This window comes from Bubalus kerabau, chromosome 1, assembly GCF_029407905.1.
Source record: "Bubalus kerabau isolate K-KA32 ecotype Philippines breed swamp buffalo chromosome 1, PCC_UOA_SB_1v2, whole genome shotgun sequence".
Classification (NCBI taxonomy): Eukaryota; Metazoa; Chordata; class Mammalia; order Artiodactyla; family Bovidae; genus Bubalus; species Bubalus kerabau.
The window spans coordinates 193,049,783-193,069,800 of NC_073624.1; the positions used below are offsets into that span (position 1 = coordinate 193,049,783).

Here is a 20,018-nt window from a genome sequence, read left to right on the forward strand (position 1 = left end):
GGCAAAACCATGGCAGTAGGAACAGTAAAATTACTTTTAGCTATAAAGGGTTGATTCTAAATGTTTTGGCTTTTAAATAATATCATTTTAGAAAGAGGCTTAGTTAACTGCTCTTTTGTTCATACTTGCTGATAAAGTTTTGAATCTAGCCTAGTCATTGTTTTTATTATTCAGGTAATTATACAGTGTTTTACGAAACTCAAAGCTAATTCAAATGTGAGAGATTTTAACACTTATTTCTTAACTGTGAAAAATGAACAGGTTTAATGAGCAGAAGGATTCTTCCTCTCCTCTTTGTCAGGAATTTGAAAACAGTGGTATAGATAGAATAAGTAAAACTGTGAGTCATGAATCTCATTTCTTCTGGCTCAGATAACCTAGTTAGGGAGCATTTTATATGAAAAAAAAAAAAAAGCGTTTCCTTCTTTATATTTTTAATTTCAAAATCTTTTGAAGGAGAGTCTTTTGTATTTGGTTCTGATATACCTATGGATGCATACAGGATGAACACACATACACACACACACACATACAGTTCTCCTTGTATCCTATCTCTGTATTCTTAGCATCTTTCAATAGGTTTAAGGCATTTAAAAAGCCGAACACTGTGGAGATACCTTAGATTTGAGGCAGTGAGGAAGCTGAAGCACAGGATGGACAATGAAATGGAGCCACGAAAGGGACAGGAAAAGCACACGAGGAAGTCCTCATACTTTTTAAGGAGAGAGGCCCAGTTTGGTCCTGAATTTTTCCAGCAGCCTGCACAGAGGGAAATTTGATCAGGTACATGAGTCACCGTGTCCATAAAATGAGAGCAGAACAACTGCTCTGGCAGAAAGCTGTGTTCAGTCTCCGAAGTTGCTCACTTCGGTGGAATATTCTCACCTCAAGTTGGGCAAGAGCCTGGACTAAGTGATTATTTGGAAGAAACCAAAAAAAGTTATCTTTCCTCTGAAAAAGCACAGTCTGTGTGCCTTTGTCAGCGTGTAAGTAGAAATCCAGAGGGGTTGAGATTTAATAGCCCTATCTAATGACAGTTTTAAAAATGATTTCTCATAGATGTTAAAATTACTTTTTTCAGTTACATGAGGGGAGAATGAAAAATTGGTAAGAAACAGTAGATATAGGAAAAAGAGGAATTAAAAATAAAGACACAATACAGAGAGCTAAAAAAGCAGACATTCAGGCCATACTGTCTCTGAAATAAACAGCAAATTATTTAATATTCCTGGCATATTAAGCAATTGGAGGAGGTTTAGGAAAGGGGTGATCTCTGAAAACACTGCTACCTTTAGCTTTAGCGTAATCACGTACAGTGAGTGGATCAGGACTTCATGCCGAGGGTCGCAGCTCTGCCTTCAGATGTCGGGATGACTTAAGGTCAGTCGTATTTCTTTTCTTGTAAGATGCGATGGTAGTTGTAAGACGGAAGACAGGAGCTGTCGGCCGTCCCGTCACATTGATTGTAACTGCAGAGGCAAAGTCAGGCTGCCACCTGTAAAATGCCCCTTTGGTAAAACGCTTTTTCATGGGCTAAGGGCATGCACAATAAATGTCACCACCAGGGGGCAGGAGTGCACTCTGGATAAACGGAGTGGTCCTGCACCCTTCTCTGTCTCCCAACCACAAACTCTCCGCTAGGTGACAGCAACATGAATATAATTGGAATAGTCATTAATGGGTTATATAAAAAAAAAATTAATTCTTCTTTTAAATCGGAGAGCAGCACTTTAAAAAAGTATCTACAGTTGGAAAATTTTTCTCTAGAATTTACCGTTTGCTTTTAGACCTCCCATACACTAACCTAATACACTAAACCAAAACAAAATGCCCAAAACTTTTTTGGGGGGCAAGCGGCAGTGCACATTCTAAAGAACCTGGCAAAGACTACTATTTGAAACCATTATTATTTAAGAGTTTACAGCTCCCAGTCTTTCTTATCCCAATTTAAAAAATTTAAAATAAGTGATTAAAATAGTTATTGCTTTGAAGATAATTATAGTTATTGTTTCAGTTCAGTTCAGTCGCTCAGTCGTGTCCGACTCTTTGTGACCCCATGAATCGCAGCACACCAGGCCTCCCTGTCCATCACCAACTCCTGGAGTTCACTCAAACCCACGTCTATCGAGTCAGTTATGCCATCTAGCCATCTCATCCTCTGTTGTCCCCTTCTCCTCCCACACTCAATCTTTGCCAGCATCAGGGTCTTTTCAAATGAGTCAGCTCTTTGCATCAGGTGGCCAAAGTATTGGAGTTTCAGCTTCAGCATCAGTCCTTCCAATGAATACTCAGGAATGATCTCCTTTAGGATGAACTGGTTGGATCTCCTTGCAGTCCAAGGGACTCTCAAGAGTCTTCTCCAACACCACAGTTCAAAAGCATCAATTCTTCAGTGCTCAGCTTTCTTTACAGTCCAACTCTCACATGCATATATGACTATTGGAAAAACCATAGCCTTGACTAGACGGACCTTTGTTGGCAAAGTAATGTCTTTGCTTTTCAATATGCTATCTAGGTTGGTCATAACTCTTTCCAAGGAGTAAATATCTTTTAATTTCATGGCTGCAATCACCATCTGCAGTGATTTTGGAGCCCATAAAAATAAAGTCTGACACTGTTTCCACTGTTTCCCCATCTATTTGCCAGGAAGTGATGGGACCAGATGCCATGATCTTAGTTTTCTGAATGTTGAGCTTTAAGCCAACTTTTTCACTGTCCTCTTTCAACTTTCATCAAGAGGCTTTTTAGTTCCTCTTCACTTTCTGCCATAAGGGTGGTGTCATCTGCATATCTGAGGTTATTGAGATTTCTCCCGGCAATCTTGATTCCAGCTTGTGCTTCTTCCAGCCCAGCGTTTCTCATGATGTACTCTGCATATATGTTAAATAAACAGGGTGACAATATACAGCCTTGACATACTCCTTTTCCTATTTGGAACCAGTCTGTTGTTTACTGACCACTAATGTGCTAAGGGTTGTATTTAGATGCTTTTAAAGCATTAGTTTATTGAATCTGGATTGGAGCTTTTTAAGAAAGCCCAGGTTTGAATTTAAGCATATTTAAGGACATCATCTCTGCATTTTCCATGATCTTATTATGCTTTTTCTGCTTGAGCCATTTTCACAACCCATACTGAAGGAGAAATTGGAACTACCCTCATAGTATGATTTTTAGTGCACACATGGGTGTATTGTCTCTACTTAAGACTTTCTTTCCCTCTCATGAAAGACAAAACATTAACCCGATGAGGGACAATAATATAATTTGATTCCTCAGTTACACAGAAGGCTGAAAATGAAGATTGGTTTGGGAGTAATAGCAAAGTAAAAACTCATTCAAGCTGAAAGAGAAATGACTGGAGAGAATGGTAGACGAGAATAGGAGGGCCAGAGAAGAACGAGGAGGTGAGGTGAAGGGGCCAGGAGTTCAGGTGGGCAGCTTCACACGTCTATGCTTACCTCTGCTTCATGCCTTTAGAGAGCCTTTCCTGTTTGTGGCCCTGGACAGCCCAATGTAACCTGCCATGGTCCAAATGCTTTCCGTGTGAAGCAGATATCTGAACATGTTTGAACCCCTTAGAGGCAAACACTGGACACTCAAGCTTTGAAAGCAGAGTAATAGCAAGTGGTTGTCTATAAGCCAGTGGTGATGGTCGGGGGGCTTACCCTCAGGAAGCCCCCAGACCTTCACTGCTTCTTGATTCAGTTCTAAATGGGACTGGAACCTATCACAAAGGAGAGAAGGAATAAGAAGTAAAGGAGAAACATGCTTAAGACAATTTTTGCACACAATGATTTTACTGTAGTCACGCAGTACTTTAATATTCAAGTACTTTGTTCAATGTTCAAGCATCTTTAAGAGAAATAACAAGAAAATTATATGGCAACCCCAAAGGTGAAATCTGATTAATGGGAAGAAGAAAAATCCCTTTTTTGTTTCTGCCCAAGATAGTCTGGGGGTGTGGAGGAGTCTTGTAAGAGCAGAAAGGAACATGGATGGGGGACTTAGGGAAGGGTGTCCTAGAAAGGAAGAAAGAGTGGTGACCTGCTTCTCCTTCTGTGCCCTGAGCCATTACCCAGGTGCCTTCACACAATTAAGGTGACCTCAGGTGCTGCTAACTCAAATTAGTTGAAACAACCATAGTTAATTAGCCAACGACTTACCAGGGGCCAGGAGTTACTCTTGGAGAAGGCAATGGCCCCCCACTCCAGTACTCTCGCCTGGAAAATTCCATGGATGGAGGAGCCTGGTGGGCTGCAGTCCATGGGGTCGCTAAGAGTTGGACACAACTGAGCGACTTCACTTTCATTTTTCACTTTCATGCATTGGAGAAGGAAATGGCAACCCACTCCAGTGTTCTTGCCTGGAGAATCCCAGGGACGGGGGAGCCTGGTGGGCTGCCGTCTATGGGGTCGCACAGAGTCGGACATAACTGAAGCAACTTAGCAGCAGCAGCAGCAGCAGCAGGAGTTACTCTTAAGGCAAGCCCTACTGGGCAGGTGATATCTTTTCTTGGAGAGGACTTGCTAGAGGGGCAAGATTTAGCAAAAGGCACAATCAGGATGCAAGATCTGTTCTTTTAGCAGCATCCTCTCTGATTTTTTAGGGCCAGCATGCTAAATCCTAGAGCTACATCCTGACTGCTACCAGGGGTCACACTAGCCAATGTGGATCTATCAGTAAGCACAGCTGGATCTAAATGCGATTAATTATATTACTGTGGCCTGTCCAAGTTTAGGTCTATTAAAATTGCAACACGAGACTGGGGCATTATAAAGGATTGCTGGGAAAATAAAAATGTTGGAATATTCCACAGCACCCCCCTCCCCCCGCCTTTTTTTCTGGCTTAAACAAGAATAAAGGAAGATAAAACAGCATGAATTCAACCCAACAGGCCATACAACCAGATGTTTTTATCCTATATACCTGGTAGTTGGCCACAAAATGATCTGCTCAACTTCTCCAGTGATGACAGGAGGGTGGTAATAGTGTTTTCAAAATAAGGTGAATATAGTGTAAAGATTAAAACAAAGCTGCTGACAATTGTTGGTGCTGTTTCATTCTCTATTGAAATGTTTAATTTTGGTTGTCTTAATCCATACTTAATACTTTTCAGAGGTTACGATCCCCAGAATTCCTGCTGCCCAAAGGCCTAGGCTCAGGTTGGGGATTCTTATAAAGGTTTCACAGAACAAAGTAGAGAAAGCCAGCATTATCTCAAACAAAGTTTGCATTCTCCAAGACAATTACATTTAACTAAACTATCAACAATACATTTATACTCCATGAACATGTTTTTCTGCAATTGTTTATTTAGAAAGATTTTAAAGAAATTTGAAGTGACTGTGTCTGGGGGTAGTCTCTTTAGATGAAAAAAGTGCTAACAGTCACTATGGAAACCAAGATGCAGGCTACGAGGAACAGAATCAGACCTATACGACGATATTTTGAATGCTTCTCTTGTTCTTCTTCCTTCTTCAGTAAGGTATCAAAACCAGGTGTGTACATTTCTCCCAACCAAAACCGTAGGTCATTAGGATTTTCCTAAAAGAAAATTACATGGAGGATAGGATCAGTCAATGTTGCAGACTAACTGAGATTGCAGAATAAGAGTATAGGTAATCTACATCCATATTCACAGTGCCTTGAGTGAGGTTTAAGTGAGAGAGCTCTAATACCAGAGGCTAGGCTTCTCTAAATAGCTGCAAAGCTGACCAGGAATCCTCAGCTTCAACCTGTAGGTCTGCATGACGATTCACTGTTTACCGAATAAATTGCTCACACTCTAGGGTCACAAACACAAGAGTGTTTCTGCCATGTTTTGGCCAACTTAGTGTCTCTTACAATTTATAAACAGCGTGTGTCAATCAGGTTAGTGAGTTGAAATAAAATTAAAATTCCTTGCCTCAGATGATCTTGGGGGTTTTGATTTTGTTGGCGTAGTAGGGATGAAGATGTTTGCTGAATTTTTCAGTAAATCCAGAAGCTGAGTTCCATGGAAGGAGGAGTAAGACTAAGAGTCCAAAGTCTTGTCTATGCTTCTCAAATTTCTGGTCTTCCGTGTAGAGGGCTACAGCATGTTAGCATAAAGAAACTCTGGCACTGTTGCCCTTCTGGATAAAGGACCCGATATATCCTTTCCCGTCCTTATTTATCCCCATGTTTCTGATTCTTTCACAGGCCTTGTCTCCCTTTCCACATTATGGAATTGTCTTCAACTCAAATTTATCTCCTGTGTCCCAAAATCATCTGCAAACTCTACTGTCCATACATCTAAAACACACACACACACACACACAATTCCCTGTTGTCTTCTGCTATGTGTGTGAGTGTGTGTGTGTGTGTGTGTGTACTCAGTCATGTCTGACTCTTTACAACCCCATTGACTGTAGCCCAACAGGCTATTCTGTCCATGGAATTTTCCAGGCAAGACTATTAGAGTTGGTAGTCATTCCCTTCTCCAGGGGATCTTCCCACCCCAGGGATCTAACCCAACTATGTCTCTGTTGTCTCCTACATTGGCAGGTGGATTCTTTACCACTAGTACCACCTGGGAAGCCCTTATTTCAGGGCTAAAGATTCAGTGTCTATGCCTGGTATCTAGTAGACAAACAAATAATTTATGGTGAATGCTGAATCTCTATTTTCACAAATCCATTTCAGGATTTATTGTTTCTCATTTGGATTATTGCAATGGCTTGTAGCTGGGCTGCCCACCCCCTCTTGGCTTCTCTAGTCTCAGTGACTTCAAGTTAGCCAGTTTCCATGGCCAGGTAATGAATTAGCTTATTACCCTTGTAATAACTAGCTGGGTGGATTCTGGTGATGACAATATAACTCTTCCACTGCTATTAGTTTCAAAGTCCAGTCTTAGGAAAGCTGTTAAAATAAAATTTGAATGATCTGTGCAGAAGGATAGACGATTTAAAAATCCTTGCCTGACTTCACTCTTATTTTCATTTTGTCTGTGTCCTAATCAGAGGTCTGCACTTTGCCTGCAAGGTTAATGCCTCATTCTTCAGTAAGAACTTCCTTAATGGAGACTATCCACTCCCACATTCTGCTTATAGCTTGCGTTGGTAACTAAATATGGGATTCTTTTCTCCTTTTTTATTCATAAACTTAGTAATTCAGAAAAATGGGAGTGACCAAAAGCACATGGAACTTTCATGGCCTGTAAAGTAGTTGAAAAGGTTTCAGAAGTTAAGTTGGGCATTCCATGAGCTAATTAGGAGATGGGGTAGGGATGGTGATGAAGTAAGTTGAATTGATGAGGTGTAAGAAGAGATACTTGGAGAAGGTAATGGCACCCCACTCCAGTACTCTTGCCTGGAAAATCCCATGGATGGAGGAGCCTGGAAGGCTCCATGGGGTTGTGAAGAGTTGGACACCACTGAGCCACTTCACTTTCACTTTTCACTTTCATGCATTGGAGAAGGAAATGGGAACCCACTCCAGTGTTCTTGCCTGGAGAATCCCAGGGACGGGGGAGCCTGGTGGGCTGCCGTCTGTGGGGTCTCACAGAGTCGGACACGACTGAAGTGACTTAGCAGCAGCAGCAGCAGCAGCAAGAAGAGATACTAATACAAACCAAAGTTGTGATTTTATGAGGTCTGCCCACCGGTCTCCAACCTGAGGGGCCTCTGCTCTGAGGTGAGTGGGCAGGCAGCAGATGGGTGGGAAGAGGGCCAGCCTTGGTTTTAGTAAAGCAATATATGCATCATATTCACATTCAGTCTTCCTAAACATGTCATGGTATTGCCGACAAAAAATTACCCCTTAGTGCCAATAACATTCAGTTTCTTTAGCCTTACATTTGAAGTTTATTTTGAATCTGTTTGTTAGCCTTACTTCCCCCATTTTTCTATTACTTTAGCTGTAGCTCTAGCAAAAATGGACTACCTATTTCTCTGACAAACTCTCTTACTCTATTTGTGCCTTTATTCTTGTTACTTCTGATAGAATGGAGCCTCTCCTCTCATGCAAATGACCCATGTCATCTGGAGTTCTACATATCCTTCAAGTCCAGCATAAATTAACTTTTCCACAAAGGCTTCTTATAATTCAATGTGACTTTGTCCTCTTTTGAATCTGCATAGCACTTTCTACTAATCGTATAGTCACTGTCTTCCTCTCTCTTGTCTTAGAGTTACTGCTTGTTGTTAATACTTCACTCAGATGAACTTTTGGAGGGCAAGAATATTCTTCTTTACAGTACCCTTGTCATTCACATAAATAACAAAGAGAAGAACAGAGGCTCTAGCACCTCGTCAAGAAATGTCTGTGAAATACATCATTCTATCTTTCCTAGTCGTAGAAGGTTATTTCCTAGAGGTCTTGATCTTTGGATTCCTGATTAAAAAACACAAGATTACTGTTGCTAGGGGGAAGCATCTGTTATGGAAACATCTCTGGAGAAGAGGCTACATTAAGGATGAGATACATTAAATCCACTGGGAGATAAAGAAACTTCAAAGATTCTGGACAATATTTAAAGGAGTGCACATTTGAGATTTTTTAAAATATAAGACTTTAAGGGAATGTAATGCTGTCTCCTTCAGAAGGAAAAGCCTGTAGGTGACTAGGGTATGAGGCTTAGGACAGACATACACTGTCACACTTGGAAAATGTCAGGCCTTTCTGGCCCTAGGACAGGCAGAGGCCAGCCAAGGTTGGGTAGGAATCCAGTCCACTCGGAAAACAGGGTCACCTTCCCTGCTTTTCAGGGATTCCTAGACTTTCTGTTTGAAGGGTGACACCAGGGGAAAGAAAAGGAAAAACTTGAGTTGGGTTTAGGCTGGGTGAATGAGTTCATTGCATACTTTTCCTGTGTTGAAATGCTTTTGTTTTGTTTTGTTACTGAGACACAGGAAAATGTCCAAAATGTAAATCTGCAATCTTAAATCACCGAGTAGGCTTGAAATAAAATGATCTTTGATGAGAACTGCCTTGAACAATGCCTAAGACACAGCAATTAATCAATATATTTGAAAAAATGTAGAATAAGGAACTCAGCTATTCACAAACATAAATGATCTCAAAACTAGGGAAAAACACTTAATCTTACAAATTGACTTTCACAACCTGATACCTTCCAGGTAAACCCTTCTTCTTGTCACATCATTTCTTTCTCTCTACACTATAGTGATGCTGGTAACTGCTGAAATTATAAAACACAAAACATATAAATAAACACAAATACTGACTAGGAGAGAGAAGGTAAAGCCAGAGGCCAAAATGACCTCAACTCTGGAGATTGTATGCCCAGTGAAGAGTGCCTCTCACCTTAATACCCATTTCTTTTAGGATTATGTAACTGATCTCCCTCATCAATTAAAGGAGTTGGTTCTTTGCCTTGAGTACCTTCAGATGCCCAGAGAGGTTGGTATGCAGGGAACGCTTGTCATATTCCTCAGCGGTCCATGAAGGATTCTTTTTTCTTTCTTCCGTAGCTTCCTCAAAACTTACATCACCATAGAGTGGGTTATTCTTCAGAACGGATGATAAGGATGGTGGGGGGCTCTCGACGGTGATGGTGCCCTTCACACTGGATCCCCTCACATGTCGAGCAGTAATATTCTTCTTTTCTCTCTGTCAGGAAACACAGTAACAAAGTCTCTCTTACCAAGAGGTGATGATAGGGAAGGAAAATGTGAAATAACTATATCGGAAAGTTTAATGATTCTGCCTGGACCCAACAGATTAGGACAATGAATGAAGGAAGAATTCTAGGATCTAGTTTGACTTAGGATTCTGTCACTGAGCTCTTTCTTTGCATGTGATCGTGTTCAGATTCAGTAATCATTCATTAAAATGCTATTTTACAGTGACAGAGAAAGAACAGCGTTCCTTAATTCAAACAGTAGAATTCTAAAGAAAGTAACTTTTCCCCAGATCACTTGCATTGAGATTTAATGACATGTTACCTCTTTCTACTTGTGCATTCTATGACTGAAAAAAAATATTTAACATTGCTGTATTAATCCAGCAAAGTCAAGATTAAAAGGCATTTTATAGCTATGCTTTGGCTTTCATGGGAACTCCCTTGGGACTCCGATTTTAGACAGCTTGGAGAACTAGACTAACTTAGCATTACCCTCTTATATGTCACTATAGACAGGCTGGCTATTGGATAGCTCTAATTCTGACTTTCAGACCTTTGAAAACTTAAAAAAAATTAAACCATGATATACATGTAGAAAAGTACATATGTTATAAATGTAGAGTTCGATAAATTTTCACATATCAAATAAACCCAAGATACTACAAAAAACAAACCATACCAGCATACCCCACACTGCCTTCTAATTACTCTTGGTTCCCCTCCCCAAGGATAATCAGTATCTCCAGAATCCCCATCACAGGTCAGTCTGTACTCATTTATATAAATGTATTAATCAAAAACAATGTGGTTTTTCTGTGGCTGGTATGACCTTCATATTTTTACTTTGCCTTTTTTTTTTCCTTATGACTACAAAGCTATTATGAAGATAGAAAAATTTCAGATTAAAATTTATTCATTGACCAAATAAACTGGAGAAGAAACAGAAAGCATATAGAGTAATGTCTTATTTATCATAGGGCATCAAGGGAAAGGAATTCCACATAAGTTAATTTTCAGAAAACTTAGGTTTGACTCTTAAGAACTAGTGACACATTTCATTGTCTTACAGCAATTTCTCAATAAATGTGTTTCACATATTTCAGCCTTCCTAATCAGAGAAGTTTAAGTAGTAATTAATAGTTTTCTGAGTTACATTTATAATCATCAGTGCACTGATTCCCTCACATCTATTGGGGTACATAGGTCACATAGCAAAGTTGTAAACTAATATATGTAGCTTCCTTCTGAAATGGCTGGTAGCCCCCCCAAATCATCTAGATAAAGGGTACCCTCATTCATATTCTCTTTGGCCTTAAGTTTCCCTAATTTTCTTAATCCAGACTTTTTTTAGATAGGTAGAGATCAACTTGGAGGTCTTATCTGACTTTATTAGATTGCTGGTCTGTTCAAAATCAATTTATATTCTATAATACTAAAGTTTGCAATGAAATAATAAATCATCTTGACTTAGCATTCATCATTAAGATGGATGAAACTCATGAAAAATGTTTCTGGAACTGAGAAAAAACAATTTGATATAAAATTTAGATAGTTTCAGTTTAGCATAATTCTGACTCAAGTTTTTTGCTTCAAGGCTAGATATCTGTGATCTTCTTTGAAGAGAAATAATCCTTCTGACGTTGAAAAATTGGCTTTGTCTGTTTTCTTGCCTGCCTGACTATTCCTTGAGTTTCCTAAATAAGAAACCTCTATAAATCAGAAAAATAGTTTTAGGGGTTAAGAAAAAAACACAATACCCTCTATTACAATGTATACAAACCTTGAAAAACTAATATACAAAAGATAGAAAAAATAATCAGAGCTATTTTTAAAAGAACATTCAAGGTCTTAATTCTAAACAGTATTCTTGAATGTTTGAGGTTTAGAATTTAGTGCCATTTACTTTTCCACTGTATGATAATTTCATGTCTGAAGGACATGTGAAGGGAAAATTAATAGAATAGTTTTATTAAGAATTTTATGGAAGAAACAGAATATACTAATTGTGGTTGAAGTTCTTCTATATTTTGATAAACTAAAAAAAAAAATCTCTTCAGAAAGAAAACCAAAGCATGCATGTCTTTGATTTTAATTTTTCACTCTACATTCTACATGGACTACATTTATCAAAAGGAAGCACAATAGTAATTTCATTATTTTAACAATATGGGCTGTAAAATAACTTAAAAAAAAATACTGTTTAAGGAAATAAGCTTCAAAGCTTACCTAGGCTTTTCTGTATTAACCATTACTTTGCCCACATATCCTTTATACACTTTAGTGAATATTTATGCCATTTATGTATAAGTAAATTATCATCTAATAAAAAGAATAAAATAGACTTTCAACAGACAAACCCTGAGAGTATACAATTAATAGGCCAATAAAGAAGGAATTTCTAAAAAATATACTTCAGGAAGAAGAAACCTGATATTAGGGAAGGTTAAGATGTATAAGAAGAAATGCTAGGAAAAACAAAGAAAAAGAGCAAAAGGAAAAAAAGCTGATGAATATAGACAGAAATCTAAGCAAGCTCTGATTTTATGGTAAAATAGAAATAATAATCACTAATTTGTGAGTTTTAAGAGAAACCTAAAACTAAAGAGTGAAATCTTTAACAGATATATTTGATTGGGAAAGTTCTTTTCTTCTTTTTGGCCACACAGCACGTGGGATCCTCGTCCCTTAACCAGAGGTTGAACCCATAGCTCCTGCAGTGGAAGTGTAGACCCTTGGGTCACTTGAAAAGTCCTTAATTATGAAATTTTAAGAAATAAGTTCTCTTAGAGGATGGAGATACTACTTAAAAATAGAGAAAGAAGGTGTAGATTCTAAATTGGTAGAGCAGAGGAAAAAGATGACAGGAAGTTAATCTAAAAGGTAAGAAACCTGAAACAAAGAATAGAGAGGAGAAAATCTTAGGAAACAGAAAAACACTGAAACAATCATGTTAAATAAATAGATGAAACCCTCTAAATAACAGAGACCTCATGTAAGATTTTTAAAATACTTAAAATACAGGAACTCAGAAAAAGTGAGAGTGAAAGTACATAAAAATATATAGCAGGCAAATATAAACAAAGAAGAGCTGGTGGTGTGACTGGTTAAATCCTCACCAATTTTGTTTCCCTTTTCTGACCACAAGGCATGACCGCCTTCCTCAGGCTGTTTGATGTTAAACTGGGCCCACTCGTTCTAGTTGATGTGGGGTCCAAAATAACAGAGATCATTTCCAAGCCGAGCCCCTGAATTCTCCAACAAGATTTTTTTGGCTCACCTGTCCTCACTTCCCATTTTTTATTGTATCACTGTAAGCAACAATTTTGAGGTGGCAGAGCTATGTAAGATGAAAGAACTTCAAGCTCTGGGATACTGCTTGCAAAAGAGCTGCCCAACCCCTGCCCCCCACCCCCCACCCCCGCCAACCTATCTGTCCTTTCTCAGACTTTCCATGCACAAGAATGTTTTTCATCTTTTTAGTTATGATATTTTGTCATCATAGTGTGGCCTAGCCTACATTCCCCTTAGTACAGCAAGTGATAGCTTGAAATTCTACAACTGTTGGCATTGGCTTAGCAGTTAAGAGAGGGATGAGAGGAGTATCAGAAGCTGGATGGATGGCTATTCATAGCGTACAGCGAGAAATGTTTGGTGTGTTATCTGTGGTCGTTTGGAATCTAATCCCCTGTAGCTCTATGAGGGATAAGTAATACACGTACGAGGATCACAGCATTGCTGTATGATAAGAAAGAGATGAAATAATAGAAAGAACTGAATCATTTGCAAGAAAAAAAGAGAGAAACTATGGAAATTTGATGCCTTCTATTGTTCAAAATCTGACTGTTTATAGACTCCAAACACAATTTGAGCCAAAAAAAAAAAAAAAAAAAAAGCCCATTTAAATCTCCTAGTAGAATGAAGTGACTCAGGATAAAGGTCACATTAGGGTGTGGTTTCATAACTATCACTCCTGACTGTCTCCAGGCATTTGCCATTGAGTCAAAGGAGGAGAAATGGAGGCAGAAAAGCAAACTGTTAAAGCCTATTAGAGATCAATGCCTTCAAAGAACTTAAGGTGTATTTACTGACATATAGAAGTGACCACAACAAAATAGAAATGACTACATTAATATATAGCTCACACTAAGTTTTATAAGAAATGTTTCACTAGAGAAACCACAAGCCTAGACCTAAAAGTTTTTAAGATTGTTAAAAATTACAGACAAAACCAACAAAACAGTAACCCGATGCCTCCAAACATGGATGTATTTCTTCTTAATGGATTAATAGGAGTGAATTTTGAAGCCTCTACAGCCTTGAGGGGGGGCCCGCTCTGATATGGGAAAAGACTTTGATGAACAAGGGAATGCTTCCTAGTGCGTTGGACCAGGAACTCGAGGGAACAATGCCCCAGGAGATCTTCTAAAGAGGAGAATCCTGGCCTAATCCATCTTCCCCACCATCAAGGAAGGAGGGCCACATGAACTATTCCCAGTAGAATCTCAGAATTACTTTGGAGCAGTGTGCATTCTTTCATTTTTCCCATTCAGGAAGGAAGAATTTCTGCAGTGACTGCATTTCAAGTGCAGCAAAGATTATAGGACCGTATGGATGGGGCGCTGGATAAACGTAGTGACTGCCTCTGGTGAGGGATGAATGTTGGTCAGATTAAATCTAAGAATATAGTCACCATGAAATAATAAAGCAGGAGAGATCAATAAATATTAAAAGAAAAATAACCCATATATACAATGGAATGAATCAATGATATTGAAAGCCATTTCTTTTTGAAAAGGTTCAGTTCAGTTCAGTGGCTCGGTCATATCTGGCTCTTTGTGACCCCATGGACTGTAGCATATCATGTTCACAAATTGGGAAAATCAAGACCATAAAGATTTCCATTTTCCCCAATGTGGTCTATACTTACAATGTAATTCCTATCATAATCATAATGCAAACGGGGTATTTGGTTTGTATTTCACATGTGAGCCCACAGACACCTTTTCCTAGAAAGTTGCTCCCCACTGGTCACGATAATTCTGTTTTCCAAATTACTGAATGGTTACCTTTATGAAACACAGATTTGATGTGATTCTCTTGCTTAAAATTTTCCATCAACCCCTCCAAACTTTCAGGATAAAAGTTGAAATCTCATACCATACCCATCAAGCCTTCCCAGTCTGACCCAGATCTCTCTTGGAACCTCTTCTTCTGCCTTCCCCTCCAAGTAGCCAGGGCTCTGGAGCCCCACATGTGCTCCTGTGAGCACTGTGCTTTCACAAGGTTCCAGTGCCAGAGGCCTCTGGGTCTCATTGAGGAGCAGTGATGGACAAAGCCCGTGATGCTTCTGGTAGCACTGTCACCCAAGGGTGAACTTCTGACCCCGCTGGAGATTTTGTGAACTACATAAATTTAGCATAACTTGATAAAATCATGTTCTGATAACTGCAAGTAAAATCCTGAGCAACTCAATGATGCTCCTACTTCCTAGACAATAATTTACGTACCTCAAAACTCCGACAACATTTTGCCCAAATATAAGCTTATACAGGCTGCTCTTATTGAAATAGGATATGGAATACTTGAAACAGAGACAGTCCTGGAGAAGGCATGATATGTGTGTTCACACACAGATTGTGAAATTAGTTATGATACACAAAAACAAACAAAGCTGAGGGAGAAAGAAGAAATATTAGAATTTAAAGGGAAAAGAGAGCTATAAGACTGAAAAAAAAAGTGAGGAAAGGTGATTAAGAAATACACCCAGGAAATGACCTTGTCTAGAAACCAAGGGAAGAGCAACCTCCTTACCCTTGATCGTCTGCTCTAGTTCATAGGTATAGTACAGAAATCCCCTGGGTTCTCAAACAGACATCATAAAAGCCAGGAAAAGATATAACAAATAGATTAGTCTAGAAAGATTCTGAAGTCTAACTGCTAATGAGAAGAAAAATCCCATTACAATACCTGAAAAAATAAATTTTATCATTTATACCAAAAGAAAAGGAATTATTTTTTTTTTTACCTTCCTCTATAAAGGGATTGGCAGAAATATTTGGAATATAATTCCAAATGCCTTCATCAGATACATGTCCCCAATTATTTCAACAACCAGAAATATTAGATTTTGGCAAAAGTTTGTTCATTGCATTGAGAAGAACTTTATCAAGAACCCTTCTTTATTTCTCTGCTGCTACTGCTAAGTCGCTTCAGTTGTGTCTGACTCTGTGCGACCCCAGGCATGGCAGCCCACCAAGGCTCCTCCGTCCCTGGGATTCTCCAGGCAAGAACACCAGAGTGGGTTGCCATTTCCTTCTCCAGTTTCTCTAGTGAAAGAATTAAAGAAAATGTATAAATCTAGTTAAATCAAGAAGTACCTCCTTGTACTCTTTACCTGCAGATACAGGTAGACCTGTGTATGCATGTTCACAAAGGGAATGAACAGTGTCCTGAGATGCTGGCATGCCTGGGGACATCCTTGCTTACTTTCCTATATGCATGGTATTGCTTCTGCTCATGTAAAATGGCTTAGAAAATTGCCTCTGAAGGTGGAATGTGAATTTCAAAAGAGCATAAAACATAAATCATGAATATAAATACACTACTTTTTTTTTTCCTTCTTGCTGCACTGTGCAGAGTGTGAAATCTTAGTTCCCCAACCTGGCTCCTGCAGTGGAAGCAAAGTCTTAACCACTGGACTGCCAGGGAAGTCCCTAGAAGGTCTCTTGTTTCAACTGTTTGGTTACTACCAGTGTTGAGGGCAATGTTTGTAGGTGAAGTCCTTTGACATTTCTTGAGGTAGGCTTAATTCTAAATACTATGTACCTGGGGCGGGGGACGGACGGACTATGATCCAAAAAGGTAAGCTAGCACAACTCTGAAATTTGTGTGGTTTTCATGGAAGTATATAATCTAACTGCTTGATTTGGCCACAGAGCTTGATAGAAGTACTGACTACACCCTCTAACATGCACACACACACACACACCCCTCCATCCACGGTATATATCAAAGAATGCAAGTGGTCTTATCTGCTATTCCAAATTCTAATGATAGGCTAATTTAAACACATTTGGGGATACTATTGATAGCAAATGACGACATGATGCCCATTTCTTATTCTCTTAAAGGAAACTCTGTCAGTTGCTTTTACCTTATTTGCTCTCACTTTTAAGGAACTACATAAAATGAATACTACACTAATTTTGCAAGTGGAAATACTAAAGCATGGACTGAATAAGGGCGATAATTGATGCCTCTCAAACTGATTTATTGTGGATTTGAGACAAGAAACCAAGCTTCAAATCTCCTATTCAATGTTCTTCAATTGGCTTAATGTCTCCCCATAGAGTGAGACATTAAGCCCACAAGGTGAGGGTTTTAAATTAAGAACTACTAACAGCTGCCTGCCGCCTCTCGCATCCCTAGTACCTTAGTCCACCTGGTATATTCAGTGCCCTTATTCCAGGTATCACCATAGAGACTTACAACTTTCACACATTCTTTTCTTTTAGATTTGTTTTTTTACCAATGAATATTACCACTCTTGGATTTTTAAGATCCAACCAAGGAGATAAGCATTATTTATTGACATACTGCAATCTAAAGTAGCAAATATAATTGTTTTTACTCATTTGAGCCACATTTACCCAACTAACTAAATTTGTAATTGATTTACTTCTTCCCTCCAAGCATTATTTAGTAGTGTATTGGCCTTTATTCAGTCATTAGACATTTCTTTTTAGGGTAAAGTTATAACTAAATCAAGTTTATTTATAGTTTACGATTACCAACGACACATTCAAAGACATATGAAACAAATTTTTATATCCTTGGTTTGCCCTGTAAAACTATTTCTATACCTCAGGGCCTGTTGGGAAAAAATGCCCTTTAAAACTCGCATTTCATTCAGGTTTAGGAACAACATTCACGGAGCTTTAAATTGTGAAGTTCCACATGAAGGAAACAGGTCAACTCCAGTACTAAACAAAAGATGTTAGATCGGTGTGTTCCAACCTCAAAGGAATTTATTGGATATGTTTTCTTAGACTAAACTTCATAGCACAGGAGGGCCAAGGTATTCTAAGCTGACTTTTGAATTATTTTAGTTCATGATATAAACAGTAAGAAAGACAAAGGAGGAATTTCATCGCATTTAAAACTAAGCAAAACACACAAAAAGCAGCCATCAAAAAGGTGTGTGTGGATAGGTTTTGAAAATTACCAAAGGGAAGGATGTAAAATTTTTTAAAAAGTCAGTTGTCATAACAAGCTGCCTTACAATGGAAATGAATTAAAACCCTCATAGGTGGGGGAAACACTTACATAACTACCCAAGTGTACTTGATTCTGAATGATCTCATGATAAAGGTCCCGAGAAGCCCACAAACACACCACAAAGGAGTCACTTTACACCAGGACTCATGAGTAGCAACTGTTTCTTAAAAGAAAACAAATTTCTGTTCAGGGAATTTGAACCACTCCAAAGGATTTAATGATTTGCAGGGGTTTGTAGGTCATTCACATCTGTTCTGAAATGAAATGCTTCTTCCTGTTTCTAAATGGACTAACCCTTAACCCCGTTAGCCCTCATGTCTTAAAACAAAGATTATTCCTATTTCATGAGCTGTGCAACACTCGGGGCCTTTATGTTTCTTTGAGCACATGGAACTCATCAGTTGTATCCTTCTCTTGTGGTTAGCAAAAAAGAAGGAAGATGCAGAAGAGAGCAAGAAATGAAGTCTGGGTTTGAAGATTGCTTGTTAAGTCTTGTCTACATGGACACCCGCTGAAACAAAGCCTCTACAATAACAGCCAGCACCTTTCTCAGGTAGAAAGTTCCCTCTATTTTCTTTCTTTCCATCATTAGGTTTCCATTGTTTCACTGTTTGAGTTTCTTCGCCACGAGATGAAAGGGAGCCAGTCTATATGAGGTGGAAGCAAGATTCAGTTGTCTTAGAGGCCATGTATGAGGCCACAGTGTAATCTTCGGATGCTTTATGCCTAGACTACACCAGAAGACAGAGGTGGGGTTCCACCCAGAGCCTTATCTGCAAATGTAGTAATTGATTTGAAAACATTTGAAGGGAAGGCTAGGCAAAAATCTAAAAAGAAGACAGTATGAGAAGCTGGGGCATGAAGGAAAATGAATGGCTGGGATAGTTCATAGAGTTGATCAAGTGACCAGAGAAAGTCTCCTTCCCTTGATGAAGAGAGAAAGCCCCTTTCTATGGCAAGAGTGAGCAGCTACCCTGTACTCTGTTGCCTGTAGCTTTTTCGCACAAATGATGAAGTGGCAGATGCCGAGAAGGCAGCAAGCCCCCATCCGCATATATACGTGCTCCCAGACCTTACCTGTGAGTAGACCAGGTTTTGCCAGTGTTGTGCAGCAGGGTAATTCTCTCCCGGAAACCTCACCAGGCTGGCCTGGAGAAGGGCTGAGTTCCTCATTAGAGACTTCACATCGAGCTGCAGGAACTTGTCAGGATGGTTGTTATTTGGCAAAACAGAGAGATCCATGCCTCCCTGCATCTACAGTGGAAAACAGAGGTGAGCAAGGCTGCTGCTGTCAGAGTGGTCCATTATTAATGAGCCTGAGGGTGCCCGCCAGGCGTGTGAAACCACGGCTGTGGGCTGCGCTCAGAAACCACTCTCAAAATGACAGATCAAGGGTGCTCCACGGGACAGTGGAGCACCCTGACTTACCCTTCACACTACACACACACTCTCTCTCTCTCCATCCCCTCGGATGCTTGAATGGAACATCTGTGCCCATACTTATTCAATTGTAAAGGATGAATGAAGATGCGTCTTCATACAGAAATAACTGCTTAAGCAGAAGTACTCTTTGGATCAAGGCTACCAGAATTTCAGGGTCCCAGTCCATAATTTGGAGCACATGCTACAGTCACCTGTAGAGAGACATTAATTGATACTTCTCTTTGAACACTGCCGAGCTGACCCAGCTGTCTTGGCCTCGTCTCCGCAGCCTCACATGTGATATGCAGGATCTTGTTTCTTCTCATGTTTTGACTCCCAGAGTCTCAGGGTCATGTGAAACCTAATCGTGTTTAGGTTGTCAGCCTCAGCTTGAGGGGGAAATAGCAAGAATTTGCTTGATCGTTTGCTACAGTAATTTAGTGCCCCAAACTACTGCCTTGGTCCGTTCGCTTTCTGAGATCTCTTTGACTCTGCTCTTAGCTGTTCACAAAGCGGACTTGGAAAGGGAGGAGAATATGGCGGCTGGGTTTGGATGACGTGCAGTCCTCAGTGAACCCATCTGCCGTTCAATGAGAGAAGGTGGGAGTGAGGTTATGGAGATTATCTCAAGCCAGGAAGTTATGATGACTTTAAGGTAGATAAGCTCTCTTATTACAAGCCACTCTGTCTCTGGCAAACCATACTTCTTACCAGG

At 39.5% G+C, this 20,018-nt stretch overlaps 1 protein-coding gene across 1 annotated transcript; it reads right to left on the bottom strand.

Moving 5' to 3' along the window:
* Positions 1 to 5,292: 5,292 nt before the first annotated feature.
* On the bottom strand, positions 5,293 to 19,502 carry MINAR2 (membrane integral NOTCH2 associated receptor 2). The gene is made up of 4 exons (XM_055566677.1): positions 19,310 to 19,502; positions 18,959 to 19,135; positions 9,364 to 9,591; positions 5,293 to 5,544 (listed from the first exon to the last, which is right to left on the bottom strand). Exons 2-4 carry the CDS (start codon positions 19,133 to 19,135, stop codon positions 5,365 to 5,367), a joined length of 585 nt encoding a protein of 194 aa, XP_055422652.1. The 5' UTR covers positions 19,310 to 19,502; the 3' UTR covers positions 5,293 to 5,364.
* Positions 19,503 to 20,018: the final 516 nt, after the last annotated feature.